At 44.2% G+C, this 12,113-nt stretch overlaps 1 protein-coding gene across 5 annotated transcripts in view; it reads right to left on the bottom strand.

Moving 5' to 3' along the window:
• Window positions 1–11,904, bottom strand: part of RNF19B (ring finger protein 19B) — a 30,162-nt gene extending 18,258 nt beyond the window's left edge. Inside the window, exon 1 of one of the 5 annotated variants that reach the window (XM_082434129.1) lies at window positions 10,761–11,904. In XM_082434129.1, coding sequence (XP_082290255.1) covers window positions 10,761–11,392 — 632 coding nt within the window. In that variant the 5' untranslated portion in view covers window positions 11,393–11,904. The remainder of the gene's footprint in view (window positions 1–10,760) is intronic. The other 4 variants (XM_082434128.1, XM_082434127.1, XM_082434125.1 and 1 more) reach the window with 4 other exon arrangements.
• Window positions 11,905–12,113: the final 209 nt, after the last annotated feature.

Below are 12,113 nucleotides of genomic sequence, written 5' to 3'. Positions count from 1 at the left end.
TCTCTCACTTCGTCCCAGCTTACCCTTCTCCCTCCCTGTGTTCTCAAGTTCATTCTCTACGTCTGCATCTTTATTCCTGTCCTTCCCCTAGGTTCTTCATAACCATTTTTTTTTTTTAGATTCCACATATATGTGTTAGCATACGGTATTTGTTTTTCTCTTTCTGACTTACTTCACTCTGTATGACAGACTCTAGGTCCATCCACCTCACTACAAATGACTCAGTTTCGTTTCTTTTTATGGCCGAGTAATATTCCATTGTATATATGTGCCACATCTTCTTTATCCACTCATCTGTCAATGGACACTTAGGTTGCTTCCATGTCCTGGCTATTGTAAATAGTGCTGCAGTGAACATTGTGGTACATGTCTCTTTTTGAATTATGGTTTTCTCAGGGTATATGTCCAGTAGTGGGATTACTAGGTCATATCGTAGCTCTATTTTTAGTTGTTTTTTTTTGTTTTTTTGGCTGCATTGGGTCGTCATTGCTGCGTGCGAGCTTTCTCTAGTTGCGGCGAGTGGGTACTACTCTTCGTTGCAGTGCGCGGGCTTACTGCGGTGGCTTCTCTTGTTGCAGAGAAGCACGTGGGCTTCAGTAGTTGTGGCATGTGGGCTCAGCAGTTGTGGCTCGCAGCCTCTAGAGCGCAGGCTCACTAGTTGTGGCGCGTGGGCTTAGTTGCTCCGCGGCATGTGGGATCTTCCTGGACCAGGGCTCGAACCCACGTCCCCTGCATTGGCAGGCGGACTCTTAACCACTGTGCCACCAGGGAAGCCCTATTTTTAGTTTTTTAAGGAAGCTCCATACTGTTCTCCATAGTGGCTGTATCAATTTACATTCCCACCAACAGTGCAAGAGGGTTCCCTTTTCTCCACACCCTCTCCCTGCTTATATATTCTGGATATTAACCCCTTATCAGTCATATCATTAGCAAATATTTTCCCTCATTCAGTAGTTTGTCTTTTTGCTTTGTCAATGGCTTCCTTTGCTGTGCAAAAGCATTTACGTTTAATTAGGTCCCATTTAGTTTTGCTTTTATTTCCTCTGCTTTAGGAGACAGATCAAAAAAATATTGCTATGATTTATGTCAAAGAGTGTTCTGCGTATGTTTTCTTTTAGGAGTTTTATGATTTCAATACTTTTTCATTTTTAAGTTTCATAGTGAAGCTGGTCTGACGACAGACTGAGAGACAATGAACATAGATGGGTTCGTGATCAACTTCTATTGAAGGCTCATTTTATCTTTCCAAAAAAATTTTTTCCCCAATTTGAATGTATACCTTGAAATCTCTTCTTTCTTGACAGGTTCCAGAATCCAAGAATACCACTCATCTATCTTATGAATTAACATAGAATATGGCCATATCTCCCCACAATCCCTTCTGACACATATTCTTAGTAAAGATGGACAATTCAGAATCTATAAGCACCAGTATCAACTGCTTCTTATAATTCATGTTTATTTACCAAGAATACTTTCCTACAAACAATCCAATATATTTACAAACTATTAGCCTTTCTGACTAATTCTAAAAATGTCAACTAAATGCACAGACTAACAAGTAGACACTTGTTTAAAATAATTCTTTTTTTAAAAAAAGTAATTTAAACAAACAAACGAAGAATGGAAGACAGCAGCTGTGAAAGTTCAAACAATTTTTAGGTCAATGATTTCAGGCTTAGGTGTTGCCATCGGGGCTTTGTCACCTATTCCATGTTCTACTCCAATAGCCAAAGACCTCAAACAGCATAAACAAAAGACTAATAACATTTTCTTAGATTTATTCTATGGTTTGTTTGCTTATTTGATTGTACATTAGATGTTCACGATAGCAACTTAAGTTCTCAGGTTCATCATAGATTCTGCAAGCTGATTTGAGAATGACACTGAAATTACCGATGACAAGGTATCATCTATGTTACATAATACAGGCTGTATTAAAACTCTTCTCAGAAAGAGCAAAGTGAGAAGAGGTCAATGTATGAATGCAAATGATTCATATCCTGTAGGAGTTCTGAGCAAATTTATCCCACCTAGTTGTAATATAACTACTAAAGATAAACAACGTTTCTCCTGAAGAAAGTGACTTGCTTGCTACTTTGTGTTAAATGAGAAAGGTACTGGATGATCTCAGAAAATTATTAAGTCAACTTCTGACAATACATATTAGACAGACTGCCAGTCAGGAAGCCTTGGGCATTTCATGATCCATTCCTACCTCACATGGTGGAAGTAAATATTTATTAACAGATTTTTCTTTTTTTTCAAAGAACATTTGATAGTATTGACAATGTCAATTTTGGGTGTGGAATTTGGTTCCAAGGAAGTAAAATAACCCCAAATACTCAAGAACCCCCAGCAACCTATTACCATGACACAGAATTACTCAGGGCACGAGACTTGGCATTCCTGTTTTTGGGTGCCTGGTCTGGGCTCCTTGCCCCTGACTCATACTGCATGACACTGAGCTAATTAAAATCTCCAAACCTTAGATTCTATCCCTAAAATGGAAGTATAGGTGCTTGCAGCCTTCGAGTTTTAAAACTAAACATGCTTTAAAACTAAACATGTTTTAAAACTAAACATGTTTTGGGACTTCCCTGGTGGCGCAGTGGTTAAGAATCCGCCTGCCAATGCAGGGGACACGGGTTTGAGCCCTGGTCCGGGAAGATCCCACATGCCGCAGAGCAACTAAGCCCGTGTGCCACAACTACTGAGCCTGTGCTCTAGAGCCCGTGAGCCACAACTACTGAGCCCAAGTGCCGCAACTACTGAAGCCCACGCGCCTAGAGCCCGTGCTCCACAGTAAGAGAAGCTACCGCTATGAGAAGCCTGTGCACTGCAACAAAGAGTAGCCGCCGCTCGCCGCAACTAGAGAAAGCCCATGCGCAGCAACGAAGACCCAATGCAGCCAAAAATAAATGAATAAAATAAATAAATAAACAAATAAATGAATAATAAATTTCTATTAAAAAAAAAAACTAAACATGTTTTAAAACTGCAGTTGAGGACTTCCCTGGTGGTGCAGTGGTTAAGAATCTGCCTGCCAGTGCAGGAGACACAGGTTCGAGCCCTGGTCTGGGAAGATCCCCCATGCCGTGGAGCAACTGAGCCCGTGCGCCACAACTACTGAGCCTGCGAGCCACAACTACTGAGCCTGCGTGCCACAACTACTGAAGCCTGCACGCCTAGAGCCTGTGCTCCACAACAAGAGAAGCCACCGCAATGAGAAGCCCACGCACTGCAACAAAGAGTATCCCCCGCTCGCTGCAGCTAGAGAGAGCCTGTGTGCAGCAACGAAGACCCAACACAGCCATAAATAAATAAATAAATAAATAAATACATTTTTTAAAAAAACAAACTGCATTTGAGATCTTGCCCCAAAAGTTATGGTATAGATAAACAGCGCGTTTTGTCCTACTTCTTGGCCTTTGCATATTCTATTCCTTTCAGCCTCGAAACGTCCTCTCCTTACTTCTTTTTTATTTATTTATTTATTTATTTTTAGCTGTGTTGGGTCTTCGTTTCTGTGCGAGGGCTTTCTCCAGTTGTGGCAAGTGGGGGGGCCACTCTTCATTGCAGTGCGCGGGCCTTTCAGTGTCACGGCCTCTCTTGTTGTGGAGCACAGGCTCCAGACGCGCAGGCTCAGCAGCTGTGGCTCACGGGCCCAGTTGCTCCGCGGCATGTGGGATCCTCCCAGCCCAGGGCTCGAACCCGTGTCCCCCGCATTGGCAGGCAGATTCTCAACCACTGCACCACCAGGGAAGCCCTCTCTCCTTACTTCTTGTCCTGGCAAATACTTATCCATTTAAGAACCAGCTCAAATGTCATCCTCTCTATAAAATCCACTTAACCTCTCCAGGCAGTTGGTTACCCACTTTGTGTCTGTGCATAATTACTTTACAATACTTAACACATTATATTGTAATTATCTGTTTATATGTATGCTTCCCCAACCAGACTAGACAAGGAAAAGTATCAACCATCTTTTAATCTCCAGGGTCTAGCACACTGATTCATGCTTAAAATACCTGTGTGGAATGAATGATAGAGACCCTCTCCTGTTTGGGTTTTTTACTTTCCCCAGGTCATTTAGCTCTTCTCCTGGGCCATTACTTTTCCCTAAAGCAATCTTTTAAACTTATCCATGTATCTATTGGCTTTCTTTATGTCAAGCAGTATAACTTAATCCTAAAATTCTGTTTAAGCCCCTTTGCGGAGCAAACTCCTAAATTCTGAATAGGGCAATCTTCTACCCCAGGCAGTCAAAAAAAACCCTTCATCCTTGAGACCCAAACTGCCTTGACTATCTTGTTCCCTCTCTTCCATGTCCTACACTGGAGCCTCTCTCCTACTCTGCCTTCTTAGCTGAACAGAGCATTCAGGTCTGCTAATTAGAAGCTAAATGGAAGGTGTAGGAAATTGCATGATGCTAAGAACACAGAAGCATCCTTTCCTCCCCCCCTTAAGTTCATACAACTTTTATTAATTTTGTTAATTTCCTATCTTGAGAAACATTATAATGTGTGACAAGCTAGACCACAGCATTACCTTACTCCAGCCCTGGGGGAAAAATTCCCAATAGTATGAATTTGATTATGCTCCAACAAACCCTGGGAGTTAAAGAAATGTGTTCCTATATTATGTCTGTACTTCACTGTTCCAGGCCATATAATCACTTACAAACAGACCCTGAGTGTATATAAGGGTGGAAAACATGGGCCAAGTTGTCACAATGAGCCATACTCTTACTATCTTCCTTTTTACTGCGCTAGTTCAAACCCATGTCATCTCTTGACCAGACAACTGCAAGAGACTGCAGTCTCTTTATTCCCTACTCCAATCCAAATTCCAGTTCCAGAAGTTTATCTATCATGATGTTACTCTTTTGCTTAAAATCCTTCAAAAAAAAAGAAAAAAGTCCTTCAAACTTACACTTCTTTGCATGGCATAGATAGACCTATAAATCTGAATCCAATCTACCTTTTCAGATGGATCTCAAGTCACTTCCCAGACCATGTTCCCCATATTGTACATCTAGAGGCTAACCAAACAAGACTCCAGACTTAGTCTTGAATTTTTATACCTCCATGCATTTGCTCATAACATTCTGGTTTAAGACACCTTTTTCTCTACCCTCATCTTTGTTTGCCTGGTATAAATTTCTACTCATATTCTTCAAGTCCTGATCAAATATCACCTCCTCCACGAAGTCTTTATTGACACCATCATGCAAAACCTTCCATCCATCTTATAAGAACACTTGTATTTTCTTTAGTATATATTACATTGCATTTATAATTATCTTCCTACTTATCTATCTGTCTCCTCTACCAGGCCAAACTCCCTGTCAAGAGGCCCATGTCTAAGTCCTTTGTGTAATACCCAGTACTCACCTAAGTTTCAACACCATATGATTCTGAAAAGTGTCTGTTTAATGATTACTTGTCTGTCCTCTTCTTGCACACCCTCCTCTTTTCTGTTTCTCCTCTCAAAACTGTCGTGTTTGTATTCTTTATCTCCCGTATCAAAAATTTAACTATTCATCCCATTCTTCTGGGACCTAATTGAAAGATTTTGTTCAGAGTTGTAGAAAAAGTTGGAATATAGATATCCTAGTCTAGAGGAGCTCTCAATTTACTCAGAGCACAAGATTTAGTGTTAAATAAGGACAGGAACAGAAGGCAGGACAGAATAACTATTCAAGGAGTTTAGAAAACTGCAAATATGGAAAGTTTCAGGTATGCTTTAAAGATGTCATCGAAACAAAACAAAACAAAACAAAACATGTTTCCTGGTGATCTCAGTTTATTGAAATTACACCAGACTGAAGATTTGCATATTAGCATTAACAAGATTTACAGTGTATATTAGTATTTTTTAAAGGGTCTAAGGAGCTCAGAAATAGAGTTGCTTTATTTTGTTCAATCCAACATTTCCCAAGCTTATTCAATCATAAAACATTTTTCTTTTCATTAGTAATGCCTATACCTTGGGAAATACTGATGTTGGTGAAAAATAGAAAATAAGATCAAAAGATGGTTGGAGGGCTTCCCTGGTGGCGCAGTGGTTGAGAATCTGCCTGCCAATGCAGGGGACACGGGTTCGAGCCCTGGTCTGGGAAGATCCCACATGCCGCGGAGCGACTGGGCCCGTGAGCCACAACTGCTGAGCCTGCGCGTCTGGAGCCTGTGCTCCGCAACGGGAGAGGCCACGACAGTGAGAGGCCCGCGCACCGCGATGAAGAGTGGCCCCCGCTTGCCGCAGCTGGAGAAAGCCCTCGTGCAGAAACGAAGACCCAACAGAGCCAAAAATAAATAAATAAATTAAAAAAAAAAAAAAAAAAAAAAGATGGTTGGAGACCATAAAGGGTCTTAAATCATAAGGATAGATCATATAAAGAATAAGTTCTTAAAAACATAAGAAGTCATCTTGTAGGTCAGGTATGAGCAGTTTTAAGCAGGGGAATGATATAAAATGTTCCACTTTAGAATGAGTACTCTGGCAAACATGAGAAAGACATATTGGGCTGTAGGATGATGTAAATGGCGAGAAGCGTTGTAGGGGGAATAAAGAGTTATGAAAATGAAGGTACAGAGCTAGATTAAGAAAAGAGGTCCAGGGGACTCCCCTGGTGGTCCAGTGGGTAAGACTCCGTGCTCCCAATGCAGGGGGCCCGGGTTTGATCCCTGGTTGGGGAACTAGATCCCGCATGCATGCCGTAACTAAGAGTTTGCATGCCACAGCTAAGAGTCTGCATGCCGCAACTAAGAAGTCCACATGTCGCAACTAAGAAGCCTGCATGCTGCAACGAAGATCCCACGTGCTGCAGCTAAGACCCGGAGCAGCCTAAATAAATAAACATTTTTTAAAAAAGCTCCCCATCTCCACCTTTAAAAAATAAATAAATTAATTATATTTTTTAAAAAAAAAGAGAGAGAGAGAAGAGGTTCAGGAAGGCTTCAGAAAGGAAAAATCCTCCCTCACTGACTGAGAAATCTGTCTTGCTCAGGGAGCTTGCTCTTCCCTCATAAAAGTGTTAAGAGACAAACAGAAGCTTCCTGTTTATGGGATAATCCAGCTCAGTTATCTAGGAAGGCCAATAAGTGATACTACCTTCTGGAGTCAGATGGGACGGGGGACTCTGCAGGAGACAGAGGCAGCAATGACAGGCTGGAGTGGTGGACCTGCACAAAGAATTTAGGTCAAGACAGCCTTATCTCCTATTCATCTGTACAGAAGATCTGCCCCCTGTATGCCAGGAAATATTCTGTCGTCTCCTTTGCTCACCCCTCAGTCTTCTAGAGATTCTGAAGGGGTTTAAAGATAGGCAACAGGGCACTTGAGAGGAAAACATTACATGTTTACATGATTTGGAGGTTTCTGAAAAGACCTTGTGCTTAAGTAGAGACTCTAAGGGGTAGCATATCAACTGTACCATTTATCATCTGTGAGACACTGGGTCCCACACTTAAACTTTTCTGAACTGGCTTCTCTTTTATAAAATGAGTTTACCACCATCTACCTGTATGGAACTAAAATGAAATTATTTCTGAATGAAGTTATAGTCTGAAGATTATAAAGGACTATAAAAATGTCAGTTATCTGTATTCTGAGTTAATTTTATCTCATTTGAAAGTATGTTTTAAAGATTACACTTGGTGGGAATTCCCTGGGAATCCAGTGATTAAGACTCGGCGCTTTCACTGCCGTGGGCCCGGGTTCCGTCCCTGGTCTGGGAACTAAGATCCCACAGTCTCGTACAGCAAAAAAAAAAAAAAATTGCACTTGGTAATATTGTACTTAATAATATTAATAATAATGTGAATGTTTTCCCATAGAAATCAGTTCCCTTATTTATGAATAAAATAGAATTGTATTTAAGTATGAAAAAAGAAAAATTCAAGATTCTTTTCTCTGTTCCACAAATATTTTATAAACAAATAATGAATTGTTTAACATATAGTGTTCTTATTATCATGAGTAATCACAGTAAAACTAATGATCAGATCACTTATATGCTCCCCTCACCCTGCCAAATACACACATATACACACAGAGAGCAAAAAAGAACTTGATAAATTTGGCTGGCAGGAACTTAATCTGCAGGCAGTAAAGATGGTCAGGTATGAGAAGAGACAACTGGGGTCTGAGGCTTCTCTTCTAGTTCTCATTCATGATTTTTACCTGACCCAGAAGAATAGAACAGTTTGATTAAAAGAAAACAAAACAAAACAAGCTATTTTTCTCATGACATTAAAAAGAGGTGGCAAAACCACTGGCCACATCCCCACTTATTTGGGAAGTGACAGAAATTTAAAGTTACTCCCTTTTTATCTAACACATTCAACTGAATTCTCAAAACACTCTGAAAATATCAATTAGGCCTCTCAAGTAAGGAAAGGATTAGGCCTATTTCAGGTAAGAAAAATAAAGTAGGTAATAGGCTGTTAACAATAAGAATCAGAAGAGAAACCAGATTCTAGCATTTTTGGCTCTCTCAACACTGTCCTTAGGCCACACTTGATGAAATGACCCAAACAGTAGCATCCCCAATAATGCTGATAAGCCTATGCTTTTTTAAAGCTTTTTATTCTTTGAGAGAAAAGAATACTGGCCTTGGTTGGAGTTAAGACCAGTGTTCCAAGCCTGATTCCACCACCCACTAGTTATATGACCCTAAACAAGTCACTCAATTCATTTAAACTTCAGTTTCCTTATCTGTAAAACAAGATGAAATCTATTTTACAATGTTGCAGGGATCAAATTAAATTATGTATGCCTGACACATAGATACTCAGATGCTAGCTTGCTTGCTTTTCCCAGACTTCACCTTCTTTAAACCCACAGATAACACATTTAAAGATTATATTAAAATTGTTACAGTTTTTTACCTAATTAAAAAAAACCTCTGGATGGTAGTAATCCAATACTTGGCTAATATAAGAAATGACCTAATTTTTTACTAACTTCCAAATCAGTAATGGTTTAGAGTTGTCATCATCAAGATTGTAAATTAATTCCTGTCCATTTTTATTGATGTGAGCAAAGACAGAGATTGACTTCAGAGAAATAAAAACAAAAAGAGAACTTTTCCAGAAATATAATCAGTGATGTCACATTTCTCAGTTAAAATTCAAGGAAATTCACATCTGAAAAAGGAGTTAATATACTATTCCAAAGTTAATCAAGCAGTGCTCTCTTAAGTAAATATTCCTTTGGTTCAGAAAATAGATCAATAGTGTCTGTAAAACGTCAATACCACGTAAATTAACCTCTTAAGGCTAGGAAGATCACCAGATCTCCAGATATAAGCAAACTTTTCCAAGAGCCTAGGAGGTTCTTTCTGATACTTATTAACTGAAAGTGAAAGTGACCTACCATAGTTAAACGCCCCAACCTTTGACCATAACACTTCAAAGTAATTTAGAAACCCCAACTCAGTGAGCTTAAATAACACATCCATCTCTAAACAAGTTTGTCAGAACAGAAAAACAGAAGAAAATAACTCATCTTACTCCCCTAGACACTCTAAGTCAGCTTCCTTTGAAGGAGACAAAAAGCAGAATCATGGAAATCTTAAAACAGCCTTGATATACAGGCTACAATTAAGAGCCTTTCTTAACTCCTTTGAAAGAAACGAACACTCAGCTTTTTACTAGGAGTCCCTAGCATCTTTTTGTCCTCAAAACATGACACACAAGAATAAAATGATCTGTCCTAGGTCGCAGAGCAGGTAATGGCACAGTCTGACGCCCCTCTTTGCTGCATGCAATCGTTCATGGGATGTACTGACAGTAACACACAATCAGATTTTAAAAGGTAAGGGTCGGGGGGGTGGGGGGTGGGGGACGGTCTCCACTGAATGCTCCAGATGGTGAAATCTGGTAGTATTATGTCTCTGCATCTACTGCCTATTTTCTCACTGACCTTAAAAAGTCAGCATACATGGTGCATCGTCAAGAACTCAAGATCAGAGGAGCTGGGAAACACATTTTCTCCTACCATGTCAACCTCTGGGCATCCTTTTCAGTGCCCCGTTGCTTCTCTGGACAAAGAAAGGGTCTGTCTATTTCGCACCCTGCCCAGACAGCACTGTAAGAACCACAGGGGGCCCCCCAATAGCTTGGCACAGAAGACACACCACAATGCCCAGGGTGCCCCCAGAGCGCTGCCTGGGAGCTGTCCTTTGCCGTTAGTGCCATTTCAGTCACCTGCATTCCAACTTTCAGCAGTGGTGGGCAGAAAGAACACCCTTTCTCCTGAAACGCTGCAAAGTATGCCCCTAGCCAAATGGACACACCCCTCCAAAGCGCTGCCCCCTCAGAATGATATTCTCATTCCACCCTTTGCCAGATATCCCCTCCCCATCCTCATTAAGACATACCCCCTACCTCTGGACAGAGGGGCATGCATCCGACCAAACACGGCCTCTCCCTGCCTCCTGACTTGATGGACAGCTCCCTTCTCTCCGACTGCTCAGCCCCCACTTCAAGCCCTCGGGCAGGGGTGGGGTGTTGGGTGCGTTTACCCTACTCTCTGGGCATGCGGATGGTTAGCGGTTACCGGGCCGCCTGGCCCTCCCTCCCCCTGGTCATCCCTCACCTCTCCCTCCACTCTGGGACACACACACACACACACACACACACAGACGGTGCGCAGAGGACCTCCCCTGGGGCCGGTCACACGCGGTGACCAGCCCCAGGCCCCAGGTCCCCTCCGCCGCGGCCACCGCCCCCGGGCCACGCCCCCGCTCTCACCCGCAGTCCGGGGCCGGGCACCAGCGGCAGTCGGGGTCCGAGGCCAGGTAGCGGCGCAGCATGAACTCCTCGTACTTGTGCATGAGCGGTGGGTCGGCGAGCAGCAGGCGGATGTCGTGCGGGTTGAGTCGCTCGCTGCACTCGGGGCAGCTGATGGGGACCCGGCTCTCGCTGATCTCCAGGCGCAGGTAGTGGCGGAGGCAGTCCCGGCACGAGCGGTGCGGACAACTGAGGAGGCGCGGGGCCCGCTCGGGCGGCAGCCGCACCAGGCACAGCGGACACTCCACCTCCTCCGGGCCCGAGCCGCCGCCCTCCGCCGCCTCCTCATCGTCTAACCCGGGCCCCGCCGTCGCCGCGGCCTCCGCCTCGGCCTCGGCGGCCGGCTCGGCAGGCAGCGCCTCAGGCGGCGGGGCCTGGGCCGCGGCAGGGGCCGGGGCGATCGGCGGCGGCGCGGCCGGGGGTGGCGGCTCGGCCTGCGGCTTGGCCCGGGCGTGGCGGCCGCGGGCCGAGGCGGAGAAGACACTGTGGAAGGTGAGGCGCCGGCGCCGGCCGCCGCTGCGGCACTTGGGGTCGGGCGCAGCCGCGTGCAGGGATGTAGACCGCGGCGACTCGGAGTCTTTCTCGGAGCCCATGGCCCCCAGAGGCCGAGGAGCGAGGGGCGCCCAGCGCCGCCACAGCTCACGCCTCAGCGCCCCCTCAGCCGGCGTCCCGACCGCTGCCGCCGCCTCAGCCGCCCTCCCAGAGATAGAAACCGAGGGTCAGCGACGAAGTGGTTATAAAGCCTCCGCCCCGCGCGCCGCTGCCCACTGCGCAGGCGCCTCTCGAAGAGACCTCACAACCCGCGCCGCCCCGCCCGGAGGGGGTCGCTGGGCGGGGCCGAGCGGGGTGGGGCGTGCTGGGCGTGCTAGAGCGGAGCTCCGCCTCCTCGGGGTCAGGTGATTCCAGGACCTCCATCTTGAGGAGACGGTAACCCGAGTGCTTTTTAGGCCTCCTCCTACAATACCTTCGCCCCGACCCTCATCATCCGCAAGGTGGAGTTTTCGGTTTGCCTTTCCTCAAGGATGGGCCGATTGCCACTTGCAGCAAAAGATACTTCAGTTACTCCATCTGTAAAAAGCAGATAAGGGTAAATCAGATGGTGACTCCGAGCTGGTCCACCTTCCAACACTTATTTTGTTGTTGTTTATTAAGCTTTAATTAATAAAGAATATATTCATTGAGCATCTGTTAAGTGGAGGCATTATTAGATAAGACAGACAGGGTCCCCCTATCTGCAAGAGAATTATAGAACAAAGTCCAAATCCCTTAATCTAACATTCAGTGGTCTCTGTGAGCTAATAAACTATTCCTAGG

The sequence above is a fragment of the Balaenoptera physalus genome (genome assembly GCF_965194825.1).
Source record: "Balaenoptera physalus genome assembly, chromosome: 1".
NCBI lineage: Eukaryota > Metazoa > Chordata > Mammalia > Artiodactyla > Balaenopteridae > Balaenoptera > Balaenoptera physalus.
Note: the sequence above shows the minus strand (reverse complement) of the source record. Positions and strands in the feature narration are given on the sequence as shown.